The sequence below is a fragment of the Anabrus simplex genome, chromosome 8 (assembly GCF_040414725.1).
Source record: "Anabrus simplex isolate iqAnaSimp1 chromosome 8, ASM4041472v1, whole genome shotgun sequence".
NCBI classification, from domain to species: domain Eukaryota; kingdom Metazoa; phylum Arthropoda; class Insecta; order Orthoptera; family Tettigoniidae; genus Anabrus; species Anabrus simplex.
In genome coordinates, this window is record NC_090272.1 from 91,952,233 (window position 1) to 91,967,346 (window position 15,114).

General features: G+C 37.6%; 1 protein-coding gene across 1 annotated transcript in view; it reads right to left on the reverse strand.

Moving 5' to 3' along the window:
- The window catches only part of TM9SF3 (transmembrane 9 superfamily protein member 3), a 107,773-nt gene that overhangs the window by 22,654 nt on the left and 70,005 nt on the right, over positions 1-15,114 (reverse strand). The window contains exon 7 of the mRNA XM_067152358.2: positions 5,768-5,993. Within this exon, the coding sequence (XP_067008459.1) occupies positions 5,768-5,993 (226 nt within the window). The remainder of the gene's footprint in view (positions 1-5,767; positions 5,994-15,114) is intronic.

Consider the following 15,114-nt stretch of genomic DNA (forward strand, 5'->3'; position numbering starts at 1 on the left):
GCAGAGTAAACCAAAATTCTCTTGGGTGTCTATGGTTGAGTTTTAATTAATTTTATCAGGTAAACACCAAATGTGTTACCAGAGATCTTTTTACATGAAGCACTGTACAACATGGAGTGTCAAATGGCCTTTTTTCCGCCCTATCTCCACAGGGTTTGAACCTGCTATATTGGGATCCAGAGCCTGGCACTCTACCACTGATCCATAGAGGGAGCTAACACTAGCATTGTGATATAGATATCAGGAGGATTGTCACGGCCAAGAACATCATGGCTCAACGGTCTCATATTTGGAAGAATTGCTCCATTTCTGTAATGCTTAATATGAGACTTGTCCAGATACTAGTATTCTCAGTTTTTGTAGTGATTGTAAAATATTTATCTGACCTTGGAAAATTGGACTGTGGGAAAAGAAGAAGAATCGTATGTCACCTTTGTATGTTCATATGTTTATTTGTTGGATTCTAAAAAGAAAGTGACTGTGTGTGTAAAATGGTTAAATTGGTTTTTGCTCTTTAGATTGAAAGATTGACTTGTGTAATATTAAACTTGGTTGTTTTTTTATGTTTCCTGTATATAAAGATATCTAGGGTTATTTAACTACTCTGCTACTTTTCCAAATTTATTTGGTTATTGTGAAAAATTTTATTAGGTCTTACAAGCATCTGAAGGTAAGGAAAAAAACTTTCGAGGCAGGGTGTTTTTGCACGTGCCAGGTCTGGTAGGATGCTTCGAGAAATTTCCGGTTGCATTAGAATGGAAATTTCTCGAAGCTATGCTCGGTTTTTGGTCAGCAGTTTTTCTCTGGGCCCTTATTGGCCAAAATAAAAATCATTCCCTATTGATGAATACTAGAAACCCGGGTGCGCTAATGGGTTGTTTTGCGATTTCACCATTTCCGGCCGCTGAGCTCTTGGCCAGAGCCAAGCTCATTCCCTCTGTTTTGTAGTTTTGACCGGCAACGGGAGAAGTTGTCTCCTCCATCTGATGGGTCTCTTGGCCCCCCTCCAAGGTAAGCATTATCTATTTCTTTTTTCGAATAGTAATTTTCAAATGTAGTTTTCAATTTAATTCTCTTTAACCTCTGGAGCTTACCTGGTTTTCTCCCATTCACCAAATTTAATTTCACATTACTTCCCTTGCGGCTAGTCATATCATTTTATTTTAGAGGCAGTTCCCTTTTCCTTTTGGTTTCATAAATTGTTTTAAATATGTAAAATTTCAATTTCCTTTTTCTTTGGTTTTAAACTATTTAAGTATGTAAATTTTAATTTTCCCCGGGGCTGCCTCTCATAATCCAGTTTCCTCTTAGCATATTCTCATTCAGGACGAGCTCCTTATTCAGAAGTGTTTTTGAAAAGGTTACTTCCTGAATGGGCTCTGTGCTAAGATGTTCATTATTTTCAGCTTTTCCTTCCTTCCTTACATCTTATTTGTGAGCATGAACTCTTACTTTTCAATGCAGTTAGGTTGTCAAATTCAGTAATTAATTCTGTATGTTATTTTAAAATTAGCACTGTGAAGTTTGTACGTTCAGTGTGATGTTTCTTCTTAAATTTATGTTAATATTAACTTGCGTCACTGATGGCTCCAATTGTAATTTCCTTTTATTAATATTATTTTTGTAAGTTCTGATTGTAATGTTGTTATTATTATTATTATTATTATTATTATTATTATTATTATTATTATTTTCGTTTCAGCCATCTATGGGCTACGATTACGCAACTTCATTGCTTTCTCAAGTTCTTTCTCCTTCCTCTTTCACCAGTATTCCTTCATCCGTTGGCTTGCTCGTGCTCGTTCTTCTGCCGAGAATACTCTATTCTTCCTCGTTTTCTCATCAGTTAGGTCCTTCACCTCCGCAACTCTGTGCCTGAAGATTTTTCTGTTTGTTATATCTTCTGCCGTGATCCCACATTTTTCTAAATCTCGGTGGACTTCTTTTACCCATGGGACTTGTGTCTTCCTGTTCTCTTGGAAGGCGAGGATCCTGTTGGCGAGTCTCTCCGATCCCATCCTTTTAATATGTCCGTAGAACGTCAATCTCCTCTTTTTCATTGTGGTGGTGATGTTTTCAAATTGTTGGTATAGTTCTCGGTTTGGTCTCATGCGAAACGTAAACTTGTCTGATGATTTTATGGGTCCAAGAATCTTTCTAAGGAACTTCCTTTCTTTCTTTTCCAAATCTGAGAGTCCCTTTGTGGCTATTGTCTCAGCTGCGTATGAACATTCAGGTTTGACTATCGTGCTGTAGTGCTTGAATTTCGCCTGGTAGGAGAGTGACTTAGATTTGTAGGTGTTCTGACATAATCTAAACGCAGTTTCCATCTTTCTTGCACGTTCTTGAATTGCCGCTTTCTCATTCATGTTTGGAGTCAAAATCTCTCCTAGGTATTTGAATTTTGTAGCTCTTTTGATGTCACCATACTTCGTCCTCATTGTCCCGGTTGGGTCAGTGGTATTTATGTTCATGTACTCCGCTTTCTCAAAAGATATTTGCAATCCTGTTTTGTCTGCTGTTTCTTTGAGGACTTCAATCTGCTTAATTGAAATCTGCAAATTCTCTGCAAAAAAGACTATATCATCTGCAAATGCGAGGCATTCAAATTTAAGCCCAGTTCTCTTGTGACCTAATCTAATTCCATTTGGAAAGTTGAATTCGCTCATTTCTCTTCGCCATTCCCTGATAACTTTCTCTAAAACACAGTTGAACAAAATTGGAGAGAGGCCATCTCTTTGTCTCAAACCTGTTTTGATTTCAAAGGGCTCTGACAGTTCTCCTAAAAATTTTACCTGCGATCGTGTGTTTTTTAGTGTTTGATGAATCAAGGTTGTTGTCTTATTGTCTATTATTATTATTATTATTATTATTATTATTATTATTATTATTATTATTATTATTATTATTATTTCAGTAAATTGTATTCAAATTGAATCACCGCAAATTACGTTTCACCAGCAATGCCAATACCTTCACACTGCCTGAGTATGGTCCCAACCGCTTCCCATCTCCGTTCCTTAGTTGTCATGTTACCCAACCTGATAGTTACATCCTGTTGTTTTCCTGTATTAATCGTGCGTATGTTTTCAATATTATTTGATGGCGTCTGAAAATTATTAGTCTACCTCATTATTTTAAATATTATCATGTTTTAATTTTGTGTTTGTGTACACTGGAAAGGTTACAGTTTTCATCTGTGGTGCTCAAACCTGGACCTGGCAAGCTGGAAATTCGGGAAAGATCAACCCCTTTGAAACTCTCAACTGGAGATGAATACTTCAAATACCATGGACAGCATTTTGCTCTAAAGAGTCTATACTGAAGGAGCACCAGCAGCAGGTTATCAGCAGTGTGTGAGCAAATGATTCTCCAATTTATTGGTCACGCCATGTGACACGGTGAAGGGAGCATCGAAAGGCACATAATATTAGGAAATGTGCCACGAAAGAGAGAATGCAGAAGAGCTCTTACACACTGGACTGCATAAAACGCAAGCAAACCACTTCCTGGCATAAGACCGCAAAGGAGGGTGACTGACTCAAAGGAATATTCTCAGAGATCACAATCCTCAGGATTGAGGGAACGACAGACAGACAGACAGACAGACAGAGACATGAAACATACATAAACAATATTCTATGTATGAATACAGAGTTGTTCAGAAAATTGTTGGGATTTCGATTGACAAACATCTTTGTTTAAGAGAAAAAATTGAAAGTAGCTTCCATTTATATTCGTAACTTTCTATCTTCCTGACAATAGGAAATTCAAACCGTGAGATCCCCAAACATGAACAAACTTGTGTGCTATGTTAATGAAATTAACAATGAATTCTTCTGATTTACCCAAATGCTATTGATTTTTTTTATTTACCTTCCAAGATTTTTTATATTACACTTCAGAAAGGTTATCTTGCTGCCTGACCCAACCTTCCCAGGTTATTTCCAAAATCTTCCCATGATTTGTTCATGGATCCTATATTATTCGATTTGCCAATTTATTTCCTCTATAGACAATTCTCTATCTACATCACAGTAACAACAGAAAATACTATTTATTGGATATATAAGGGAGTTTATTACAAAAGGATACTTCAGGATTGACATTTCTGAAGAGTATTTAACAAGCAGTTTTTCATTCAAGTCTGTGAACACTCCTCAACGAAATGGAATTTGATCGGGTGCCATCAATATTACCGTATTTTCACACATAATTTACGCATCCCAATATTTTTGGGTCCAAAGTGGAGAAAAAGAAATGTTCATGTATTTGACGCACCCAATTCTTCAAACATCCATTACACAGCTCCGGATGTGTTTCGAAATAAAGATGCCAGCTACTTAAGTAGCAGCCTTTATATTGCGAAACCGGGCATTCCAAACACTGGGCAACGTGCTGTAATCAGCCAGTAGGAAATACCACTTCACTAGTTTAGTGAGAGAATCAGCGCAGAAGTGACTAGTGGTGCTCTATTCCAGTCTGGTACAAACATATTTCACGGGTGTTTTGAGTACGCGACGTGCGTTTTCTGTGATCTCAAAATTGTTTGTTAGTCCACAGTGAGCAAGTATTCGAATAATACTGCATCATATAAACTCGTGGTGGTCAGTTATACCAGAAACATAGGGAATAGAGCAGCAGGCTGTAAGTATTCAGTGTCCGAAAGCAACATGCGCTACCGCGGTAACAGAGAAGTGTACTTGAAGCAAATACAGTATCTCTACTGTATTTGCTTGAAGCGGACAGCAAGTCTCGCAAAGCATTTTGCGGACCAAAACGTGACAAGTTTCCGCAAGTACAAGAGGATCTGCTTAAATATATGATTTCGTTACGCAGCGTTGGAATGCCGTTTCTCATGAAATGCTGTATTTTAAAGGACGAGAAATAGCCGCTGCACATGGAATCAGTGTCTCGGATTTGAAGGTTAGCCGTGGCTGGATGAATAATTTTATGAAGAGAAATAGACTTTCTCTTCAACGAAGAACAACATTATGCCAAAAAATATCGAATGATTTCAACCGAAAAGTAATTGATTTTCATAGCTTTGTCATTGAGAAGCATAAAGAAAAGGAATATTTGATCTCCCAAATAGGAAACAGATCAGGCGCCTATCAGTTTCCGTATGCCACAAAGTCGAACAATCGATAAGAAAGGAACATCGAGTGTTATCGTACATGCTACCGGAAGCAAAAAACAATGATGTACTGCAATGCTTGCTGTAAAAGCTGATGGCTATTCTCAGAAAGATAACCAGATTAAAAGAATATTTTAACTACTTATCGGCATCTTTCTCTTGGTCAGTGTATGAGCAGAATTAAGGCAGTGTAGTATTAACAATTAATTTACACGGACCTTTATTTGAATACATAATAGGATTAACATTGAAATACTCTATAAATTAATAATATGCATTTGTGTAACATTTCACTCCTTTTCCAGAGCATTTAAATATGTGAGTTGTTCCCATCATTTACACTTTCCCATTATTTACACCGGTATTCTTTGGATCCCTTGAAAAGTGTATAAGAGGGGTAATACTATACATGTTATTGGTTTTACACTCCATTAACTACTGTTACTGTGTTCAAAGATGCTAAGGCGCTGGAATATCGACTTACGTGAGTTATTTTATGTGCCAGTAAACCTACTGACACAAGGCTGCAAATCTTTGAATTCAACTGGACTGAGCTAGGATATAACCAACTAACTTGAACTCAGCACTGTGATCTACAATAGAATAACATCAACAAATGAAAGTCCTTACCATGGTTCCAAAAGGAATAGCCCGTGAAGCATGGTAGTAGATGGCTATGAAGTTAATAAAGAAGGCTGTACCACACACAAGGGCTGGAAGCATGAATGCCGACAGAAGCATCTGTTTGATCCAAATCTTGCCACCCATTCGAGCATACAAACTACCTCCAAAATAGCCATTCACAGGTGATGTGGCTGCGTACACAAATATGGCAGTGCTGAGTAAAGAGCCTCGCCTGAAGCAAAAGAACAGAGGGTAACTTAAACAACAACTCTAGTAAGATACAAAATAATATATGGAAAGAGGTTCAAAAGTCTTCAACATTTCACCTCCTTGAGTATTGAAAAAAAAGTTGTGGGAGTGGCAAAAGATGTCTATATAAAACAGTGGTTCCCAAACTGGAAAACAACCTCTGCAAGCTCTGCAAATCGTATGCTCCCCTACCACTACCATTATTATAAACATTCCTTTTTCTAAACAATTATATTTCAGAATAATAAGATGATTTCAAAATTCACAATGGGTATAATTACTAATTTTAATCAAAACTAGGATGTATGGCTGAAAGAAGAATCTAAACTGAAATACCATACGTCAACACAATGTCGAAATCAAGCCAAATCCAAGGTGCTGACATGAACAGAAAATGAAAAACATGTAACTAAATTCATTTAATATATTATTTCCACTCATATTATTTTACCTCAAACGTGCCAACTCTCTCAATCTCAAGTTTAAAAGTTGTATATACATTAATTTCTCTATTTATTAGGTCACATGTTCCTTTTTTTCTTCCTGGTAATTGACTGTGCCCTCCTTGTAAATCTCTCATACACTGCCTGCCAGTTCGGGAACCACTAGTATATAAAAGAAGGGCAGGGTATTTAAATAATCCAAGAAAAAGTTACTAATGTTATAAATGGCTACAAAATATATTTATGATAATCAGGACTATCAACAAGAAAAACAAATATACACATATAACGGAAATGGCAACTATTGAGTCTTTAAAAAAAAAAAATACTTATTGAAAATATACAGCACATTAATCACATTATGATTTCTGTTGCTGCCAAAACCACCATAGTATTATTATACACAATAAAAAATGTAATATATACTACATAGTATGTATCATATTATATCCTCTAAATGTATGCAACTACTCAAAATTAATTTGAATAATGATGTTATTTGCTTTACGTCCAACTGACTACTTTTACGATTTTCGGAGACACCGAGGTGCCAGAATTTTGTTCTGCAGGAGTTATTTTAAGTGCCAGTAAATCTACCGACACGAAGCTGACGAATTTGAACACCTTCAAAAACCACCAGACTGAGTCAAGATCGAATCTGCCAAGTTCAGATCAGAACGCCAGCGCCTCAACCGTCTGAGCCACTCAGCCTGGCAAATTATTTTCAGTTTATAACTAGATTTAATTCAAAAGTGGAGAGTATAATATGAATATTTAGTGAATAATATTTGAGATCAGACAGCCAGTATATATGTGAGGGTTTAGGTAATTGTGAAATAATTGTCCAAGAGATGTATTTCAGTATTGGGAAGTTGCTGAGGTTGGATTTATCCAGGTGAGTCAGATTTTAGTCACTGCTTTGTGCTTTGTGAAGCGGGAAAGTATTTGAAAATTTAGTAAAAGTGCATATAAGAGCGGGTGGCCTTGTATTCAGGTAATATACAGCTGGCTCCATTGCTAAATGGTTAGCGTGCTGCCTTTTGGTCACAGGGGTCCCAGGTTAGATTCCCAGCAGGGTCGGGAATTTTAACCATCATTGGTTAATTTCGCTGGCACGGGGGCTGTGTGTATGTGACGTCTTCATCATCATTTCATCCTCATCACGACGCGCAGGTCGCCTACAGGAGTCAAATCAAAAAACCTGCACCTGGCGAGCCAAACATGTCCTCGGACACTCCCTGCATTAAAAAAAGCCATACACCATTTTATTTCACGGCGTGTAAGCTGAATGGGACCAACTCGAAATACAACGTATTATGGCATGTTCAGTACATACAGTACATACTGAAGAGATGTTCAGTACATATCAAAAATGACCAATCGGACACCAGTGGGGTCCAAACCCACAACGTCCTGATTTCACGTCGGTTGCTTTACCATTGAGCTATGGTGGCCTAAGTAATATTTGCTCTGTTGTAAAAGATCTAAGCTACAGGTCTAGCACTACTGCCATCACACTGCAGAGTTTAAGTAATGTACCACTGAAAATTTTATTAGAAACGATGGTAACGAACAGCAGTGGGTGAAAATAACAGGGTGAAAAACTGAGGTGAAATTACTGTGGGTCATAGTTTATTAGCTTCATGAGCCCATATTGATAGTTCCAACAATCAGAAGTATGAACTTAGATTTCCCACCTAATCAATACTTGATTTATTTCTGATATATTTACATTACAAATACATTTAGCAGAACTGGTTTCGGTCTCTATTAGAAGCTACGTTCAGCTGCTGAAGAAACTTATTTGATAAAACAACATATACAGTAACATTTAAAACACTACATTTTCTAAGTCTATATAATACAGTTTGTAATAAACTTGAATCAGATTATAGTTATAGTTTCAGGTCTAAAATTATGTCTAAAAGTTCATTTGCACTGTTCTCTAATACATTATATCTATTCTATCGAATAATGTGTATACTGCTCATGATCTCTAATATGATAGTATGAAGTGTCACTGGTATGGCCTTGATGCTCTAGTTACAAACACTTGGTGAATTATACAGTTCTATATTAAAACAGGTATGCACTTTTTTTTAACATGTTTTAAGTGATGCAAACTTTGGTAAAAAGAGGTAATCACTATAATTGAGTGCTTTTCGACATCAGATTTGTCTTGTGAGTTTACTGTAATTGTTCAATGTTTCAAACTAAAATGGTGAGAACATCCCTTTGATTTGGTTCACATAAATTGTAATCTGGCACTGAGTTGTGTTGAAATGTTCTCCTGTTGTATCCAGCTGGTCGCTTCTGTGCAGAGAGACTAAGAAAGAGGTGCAGGTTGGAAAGAAAAAGAGTTAGAGATGGCTGTGGAAGTAAGGAGAAATTGAAGGAACTTATTAGGAAATTAAATCTGACGAAATTAGTTAAGGATAATATGATGGCAAGCATAACTGGCAATCATGTCAATTTTTGGTGAAGAATGGAAGGGTATGTATAGATACTTTGAGGCAGAAACAGGTTCCAAGAAGGATATTCCAGGAATCATTAATGAACAAGGGGAGAGTGTATGCGAAGATCTTCAAAAGGCAGAAGTATTCAGTCAGCAATATTCAAAGATTGTTGGTTACAAGGATAATGTCCAGATAGAGGAGGTGACTAATACTAAAGAAGTATTGAAATGTACCTACGATAACAATGCGATACAAAAATTGAAAACTAGAAAAGCAGCTGGAACTGATAAGATTTTTGGGGATATACTAAAGACAATGGGTTGGAATATAGTACCATATCTGAATTACTTATCTGATTACCATTTGCATGAAGGAGCTATACCAAATGAGTTGCTATAGTAGCCCCAGTGTATAAAGGAAAGGGTCATCATAAATATAAAGCTGAAAATTACAGGCCAATCAGACATGTGTTGCGTGTAAGCTGTTGGAAAGCATTCTTTCTAATTATATTAGATGTTTGCAAAATTTGACAGAAGGCAGTTTGGGTTAAGGAAATGTTATTCTAATAATGCTATTTGCTTTACGTCCCACTAACTACTTTTACGGTCTTCGGAGACGCCGAGGTGCCGGAATTTAGTTCTGCAGGAGTTCTTTTACGTGCCAGTAAATCTACCGACACGGGGCTGTCGTATTTGAGCACCTTCCAATACCACCGGACTGAGCCAGGATCGAACCTGCCAAGTTGGGGTTAGAAGGCCAGCGCCTTAACCGTCTGAGCCACTCAGCCCGGCGAAATGTTATTCTAATGAAGATCAACTTCTAAGATTCCAGCAAGATATAGTACATCTCTTAGATTCAGGAGTCAAATGGATTGCATGTGATTGACCTATCTAAGGCATTTGACAGTGTAGATCATGGGCGACTACTTGCAACAATGAGTACAATTGGTCTGGACAAAAGACTGACAGAATGGGTGGCTATATTTCAAGAAAACAGAACTAAGAGAATTAGAATACGTAACTGTAATCATTCATCATCATTTTACAGTTCCAGTTTCCCAGGTACTGTTGGCGAGCCTCTTCCATTCTGTCTTATTGAGATATGTTCTGTTGTTAACGACGTCCTCCAGTGTCCTTCCCCGATCTGAAATGTCCATCTTTACGATGTTCATCCAGTAGGTTCTTGGTCTTCCTACCATCCATTTTCCTGCCACATGTCTCTCCAAGTTAACATATTGCTGTCCTTGTTGGCTCCATCCTCATTACATGCCCAAACCACCTCAATCTGGACATGCTGACCCAATCTAACAATGATGTTTGCCCCAGAGGGGACACGTTTTTAAGCCTCTTTCCACCACATTTTTAGCCTTGATAACTTGCCATTGAAATCTGTATTGCTTTGGCATTTTATTCCTTCTTGTTTTCCTTTTATTTTCTGTGCGGCTTATGTTGCTAATTTAATTGCATCTTCTCCGCCCACGGAATAATATTCCATCGTTTATATACTATGTGTTTCACTACTATTTCCTGTTATTCTGGTCTGCTGTCAGACCAGCCGGAGAGCGAGTCTCACTAGTGGGCCTGCTCGCCTTCCCACTATCTTTTGCTGTACATCGCCTTGCCGGCGGAGTCTTAGTTCATTGTCGAGCACCATGAATGTTGGAAGCTTGTTGTGGTGGCTCCTTGTAAGAGAATCTATCTACCTCAACATGCTTGGATAGCATGTAAAGGATCAGGCTAACGCCCTGAAGTGTTCTTTTCTTCTTACTTTCTTACCTGGAGTGGACATCCGCTGCTTATTCTACCTAATTTTATCTCTATGTAATTGTAAGTATTGGTGATCCCAGCCGACGCCAAACTTTAACTCCTGCCCATGGATTACGGACTATGTAAGTTGCCTTCAAGATTATCGTTATTTTCCTTCGCTCCTGGAGCTGGATGACCTCGTCTTGGATGCTTATTTAAATTAGCAGTTACATGCTGTCAGAGAAATACCAATTTGATGGTTCTTCTGTTCTGATAAACTTTAAAATTTTGTAACATGTTTAAACCTACGATGAGTGGAAGAAAACCTTTCCGGCGAGATGTTCTTGGCACTAAAAGTCATCCTTTAAAAGGACTGAGATCGCAAGATTACCTCCGTGGATCGGAATCTATTTCATTCTTGAAATTTTATCTTTCCTTTCTTTTCTTAATGTATTTTTTTTTTCTTTCATGCTTCGGTAACACTCTTGTTGTCGACTCCATGGCAACCGTCGCCTATGGGAACTATTGTTTTGGATAATTGAAAGAAAGAATTTTTATTATAGAGAATTAATTTGTGGGGGCCGAAGGGGTAGTATGGGGTCCTGTGGGTTCACTTCTTGCTGGTGGAAGTTTACTAATAAAACACAGGAAATGCCATTTATTCCTACCAAGTCCGATACACGCATGTCCACGCCGTGACTCCTGGGCAATGGGTACACCACGTGTACACGGCTAAGTCATGTAAGGGCGAAAAAGTGAGTTCCCGACGCTTCAAAATGGGGACCCACCAGCTAAGGGAGACAACTCCGAAAGAAAACATTGGCCCTCCAGGATTGCTGGGGGATGGTGTTGGGCTGAGAACCCAATCTGTAAAAAAAATCTCGTTACGAAATCTGAAGAAGAAACAGCCGGCCTGACCTTACGACGACCTCGCAAACGTGTAAAGGACTTGAGAACTGGTTCGTGGAATGTTTTAACTCTTTACCAAGATGGAAACCTCAGAAAGTTGCTCGATCAGCTGGATGAGTATCGACTAAATATTACTGCTATTCAAGAAGTGAGATGGATTGGTGAAGGAGTGATACAGAGGAAAAATCACATGGTATTCAATAGTTGCCACATGAAGGATCACATGTTTGGTACTGGTTTTATTGTCAATAAGCAGATAAAACTCCTTATCATGGATTTTCAGGCAAAATCGCATAGATTGTGCAGACTTAGAATTAGAGGGAAGTTCTCCAATTACAGCCTTATCTGTGCACATGCTCCAACTGAAGAGAAGAGCGACGAAGATAAAGATTCATTTTACGATGAATTGGATGAAATTTATAATGAGTGCCAACGAGCAGACTGTAAAATAATCTTCGGTGATTTGAATGCAAAGATAGGAAAGGAAGACGAATACAGACCTTGTATTGGAAAATATAGCTTGCATGATTTCTAATGATAATGGAATCAGGCTTATACATTTTGCATCCTCGAGAAATATGGTAGTACAACTTTTAATCACAAGGATATACATAAAATGACATGGAAGTCTCCAGATGGAAGTATTTTTAACCAAACTGACCACCTCCTAATAGATGCAAGACACTTCTCTAACTTGATGGATGTTAGAAGTTATAGGGGGGCCAATATTGACTCTGACCACTACCTTGTGGTAGCAGCTATTAGAAGCCAAATATCTAATGTAAGAAAGGTACATGGATCCAATGCAAAAAAAGTTCAACAGTGCTTGGCTGAAGGAGCCCGAAACTGCTCTCAGATATGCTAGCTTGCTTAATGAGGCCCTGACCGATATGCCTAATAGTGAGAGTATTGATGAAATCTGGAAGAATCTTAAAAACGCACTATCAAAAACTGCAAATGAAGTTTTAGGAAGGGAGGAGAAAGTCTGGCACAACGATTGGTTTGATGAAGAGTGTGCACGAGCAACAACCTTAAAAAATGAAGCGTACAAGAGAATGCAACAGAGGAACCACACTCGAAAAGCAGTGAAAGAGTATAGAACTTCCAGAAGAGAAGAAAAGAGATTGCACAAGAAGAAAAAGAGACAGTATGAGAGGAAAGAATTAAAAGAAATGGAATGGTTGAAAGGGATGAATGATGTGAGAGCTTTCTATCAGAAGTTAAATAAAAGTCGTTAGGATTTCCAACCTAGAACAAGTTTGTGTAAAGATAAAGATGGTATAATACTGGGCAGCGAGGAAGCAATACTAGAAAGATGGACCCAATATTTTGACGAACTGTTGAATGAAAGTCCAGGTGATAACCAAGTAACCTTACCTCCTGTACATACAAGAAAACCAGACATAGAAGTACCGATACCTACTGTTGAGGAAGTTGAGCTTGACATTAAGAAGTTAAAGAATAACAAAGCGCCAGGAATGGATTTAATACAATCAGAGCTTGTAAAAAATGCTGGAAAACAATTTATTAAACACGTTCACAAACTAGTTAGCTGGGTAACTGAAACAATCCCTGATGAATGGAACGTAGGTATCACCTGCCCGATACATAAGAAAGGTGATATGATGCGTTCTAACTATAGAGGTATCTGCTTATTATCCATTGCTTATAAAATATTTTCCAATATTCTCTTTAGCAGATTGGTGCCTTATGTGAAAAATGCGGTTGGTGACTATCAATGCGGATTTCGCCAAGGAAGATCTACTATTGATGAGATCTTCACAATTCGCCTACTTGAAAAATGTAAAGAATTTGGAATTGATACACACCATCTCTTCATTGACTTCAGATCAGCCTATGACAGCATTGATAGGAGTAACCTCTATGTAGCAACGGAGGAGTTTGAGATTCCTAAGAAATTGATCGCCCTTGTGAAAGCTACCATGGAAAATACTCGGAATCAAATTAAGATCCAGAATATGTTTTCAAGTGCTGTAACGACCAAGAACAGAATTAGGCAAGGAGATTCATTATCATGGCTTTTGTTCAACATAGCTCTGGAGAAAGTTGTTAGAGATGCAAGTATCAACACAAGGGGAACCATCTTATATAAATCAGTTCAAATTTTGGCATATGCAGATGATATTGATTTAATCGCAAGAACACCAAGAGCATTGAAAGAAGCTTTCACAAGCCTCAAAAAAGCAGCAAGAAAGATCAATTTACAGATGAATGAAGGGAAAACTAAGTATATGCCCGTAACCAAGAAAGACTACCTGAGTAGGTCTACATTCATAGAAATTGGCTCGTATAAGTTTGATGTTGTGCATAGCTTTACCTACCTTGGATCAGAAGTTAATTCCAAGAACAATGTTAGTTCTGAAATCCAAAAACGTATACTGTCTGCTAACAAGTGCTATTATGGCCTCAGAAAACATCTGAAGTCTAAGTTACTGTTTAGGAAAACTAAAGTCCTGATGTATAAAGTTTTAGTAAAGCCTGTATTAACATATGGTGGTGAGACCTGGACACACTCAAAATCTGATGAAAGACAGCTCAGTATATTTGAAAGAAGTGTTTTGAGGCAAATTTTTGGGCCAGTGGAAGAAAATGGTGTCTGGAGAAGAAGATATAATCATGAATTGTTTAATTTATACAACGAACCAAACATTGTTTACTGTATAAAGATCAGAAGGTTAGAGTGGGCAGGACATGTGTTGCGTGCTAATGACAGAATGATAAAGAAGATATTTAATGCTGTACCAGAAGGAACCAGGAAAGTTGGCAGACCAAAGTTAAGGTGGAAAGAAGGGGTGAGAGAGGATGTAAAGATAATTGGAGTCAAATATTGGAGGAGCTCTGCACTTAACAGGAAAGAATGGGGAAAACTTCTTCAGAAGGCCAAGGCCCACAAAGGGCTATTGTGCCAGTGATGATGATGATGATGATTAATTTGTGATGAGCGTGGCATTAAGTTGGGAGCTGTTGGCTCTTTATTCTTCACCTTAATTGATTTATGATTTGAATGTGGGAGTAGTAGTACGTCGTGCTTTATAAAGAAGTATTATCTACCTAATTACAAAGTTTCATTAACATGTTAATTACATTTCATGAAATAATATAATTATTTTTTTAATTCAATAAAAAGATAATTTTGGAAAAACTATTAATTGTATTTAAAAGAAATGTTCGTGATATTTTTATATAGGTGACATTCCCACAAAGTTTCGTGAAAATCCATGCATTAGGTAAAAGTACATGTTTATCTCAGGAGTGTCGCCTTAAGACAATATCACTAGACCTTATGTTTTCTTATATACACAAATGATGTGACTAAGAAATGGAATCAGAGACAAGGCTTTTTGTGGATGATGTTATACTGTTCAGAGTAATAAATAAGTTAAAAGACCTCAACAATGTTGTAAGATGGACAGCAGGCAATGATATGATGATAAATGGGGTTAAAAGTCAGGAAATAGGAAGTCCTCTCAGTTTTAATTACTGCGTTGATGGGGTGAAAGTTCCTTCTGGGTATCACTGGAAGTACCTAG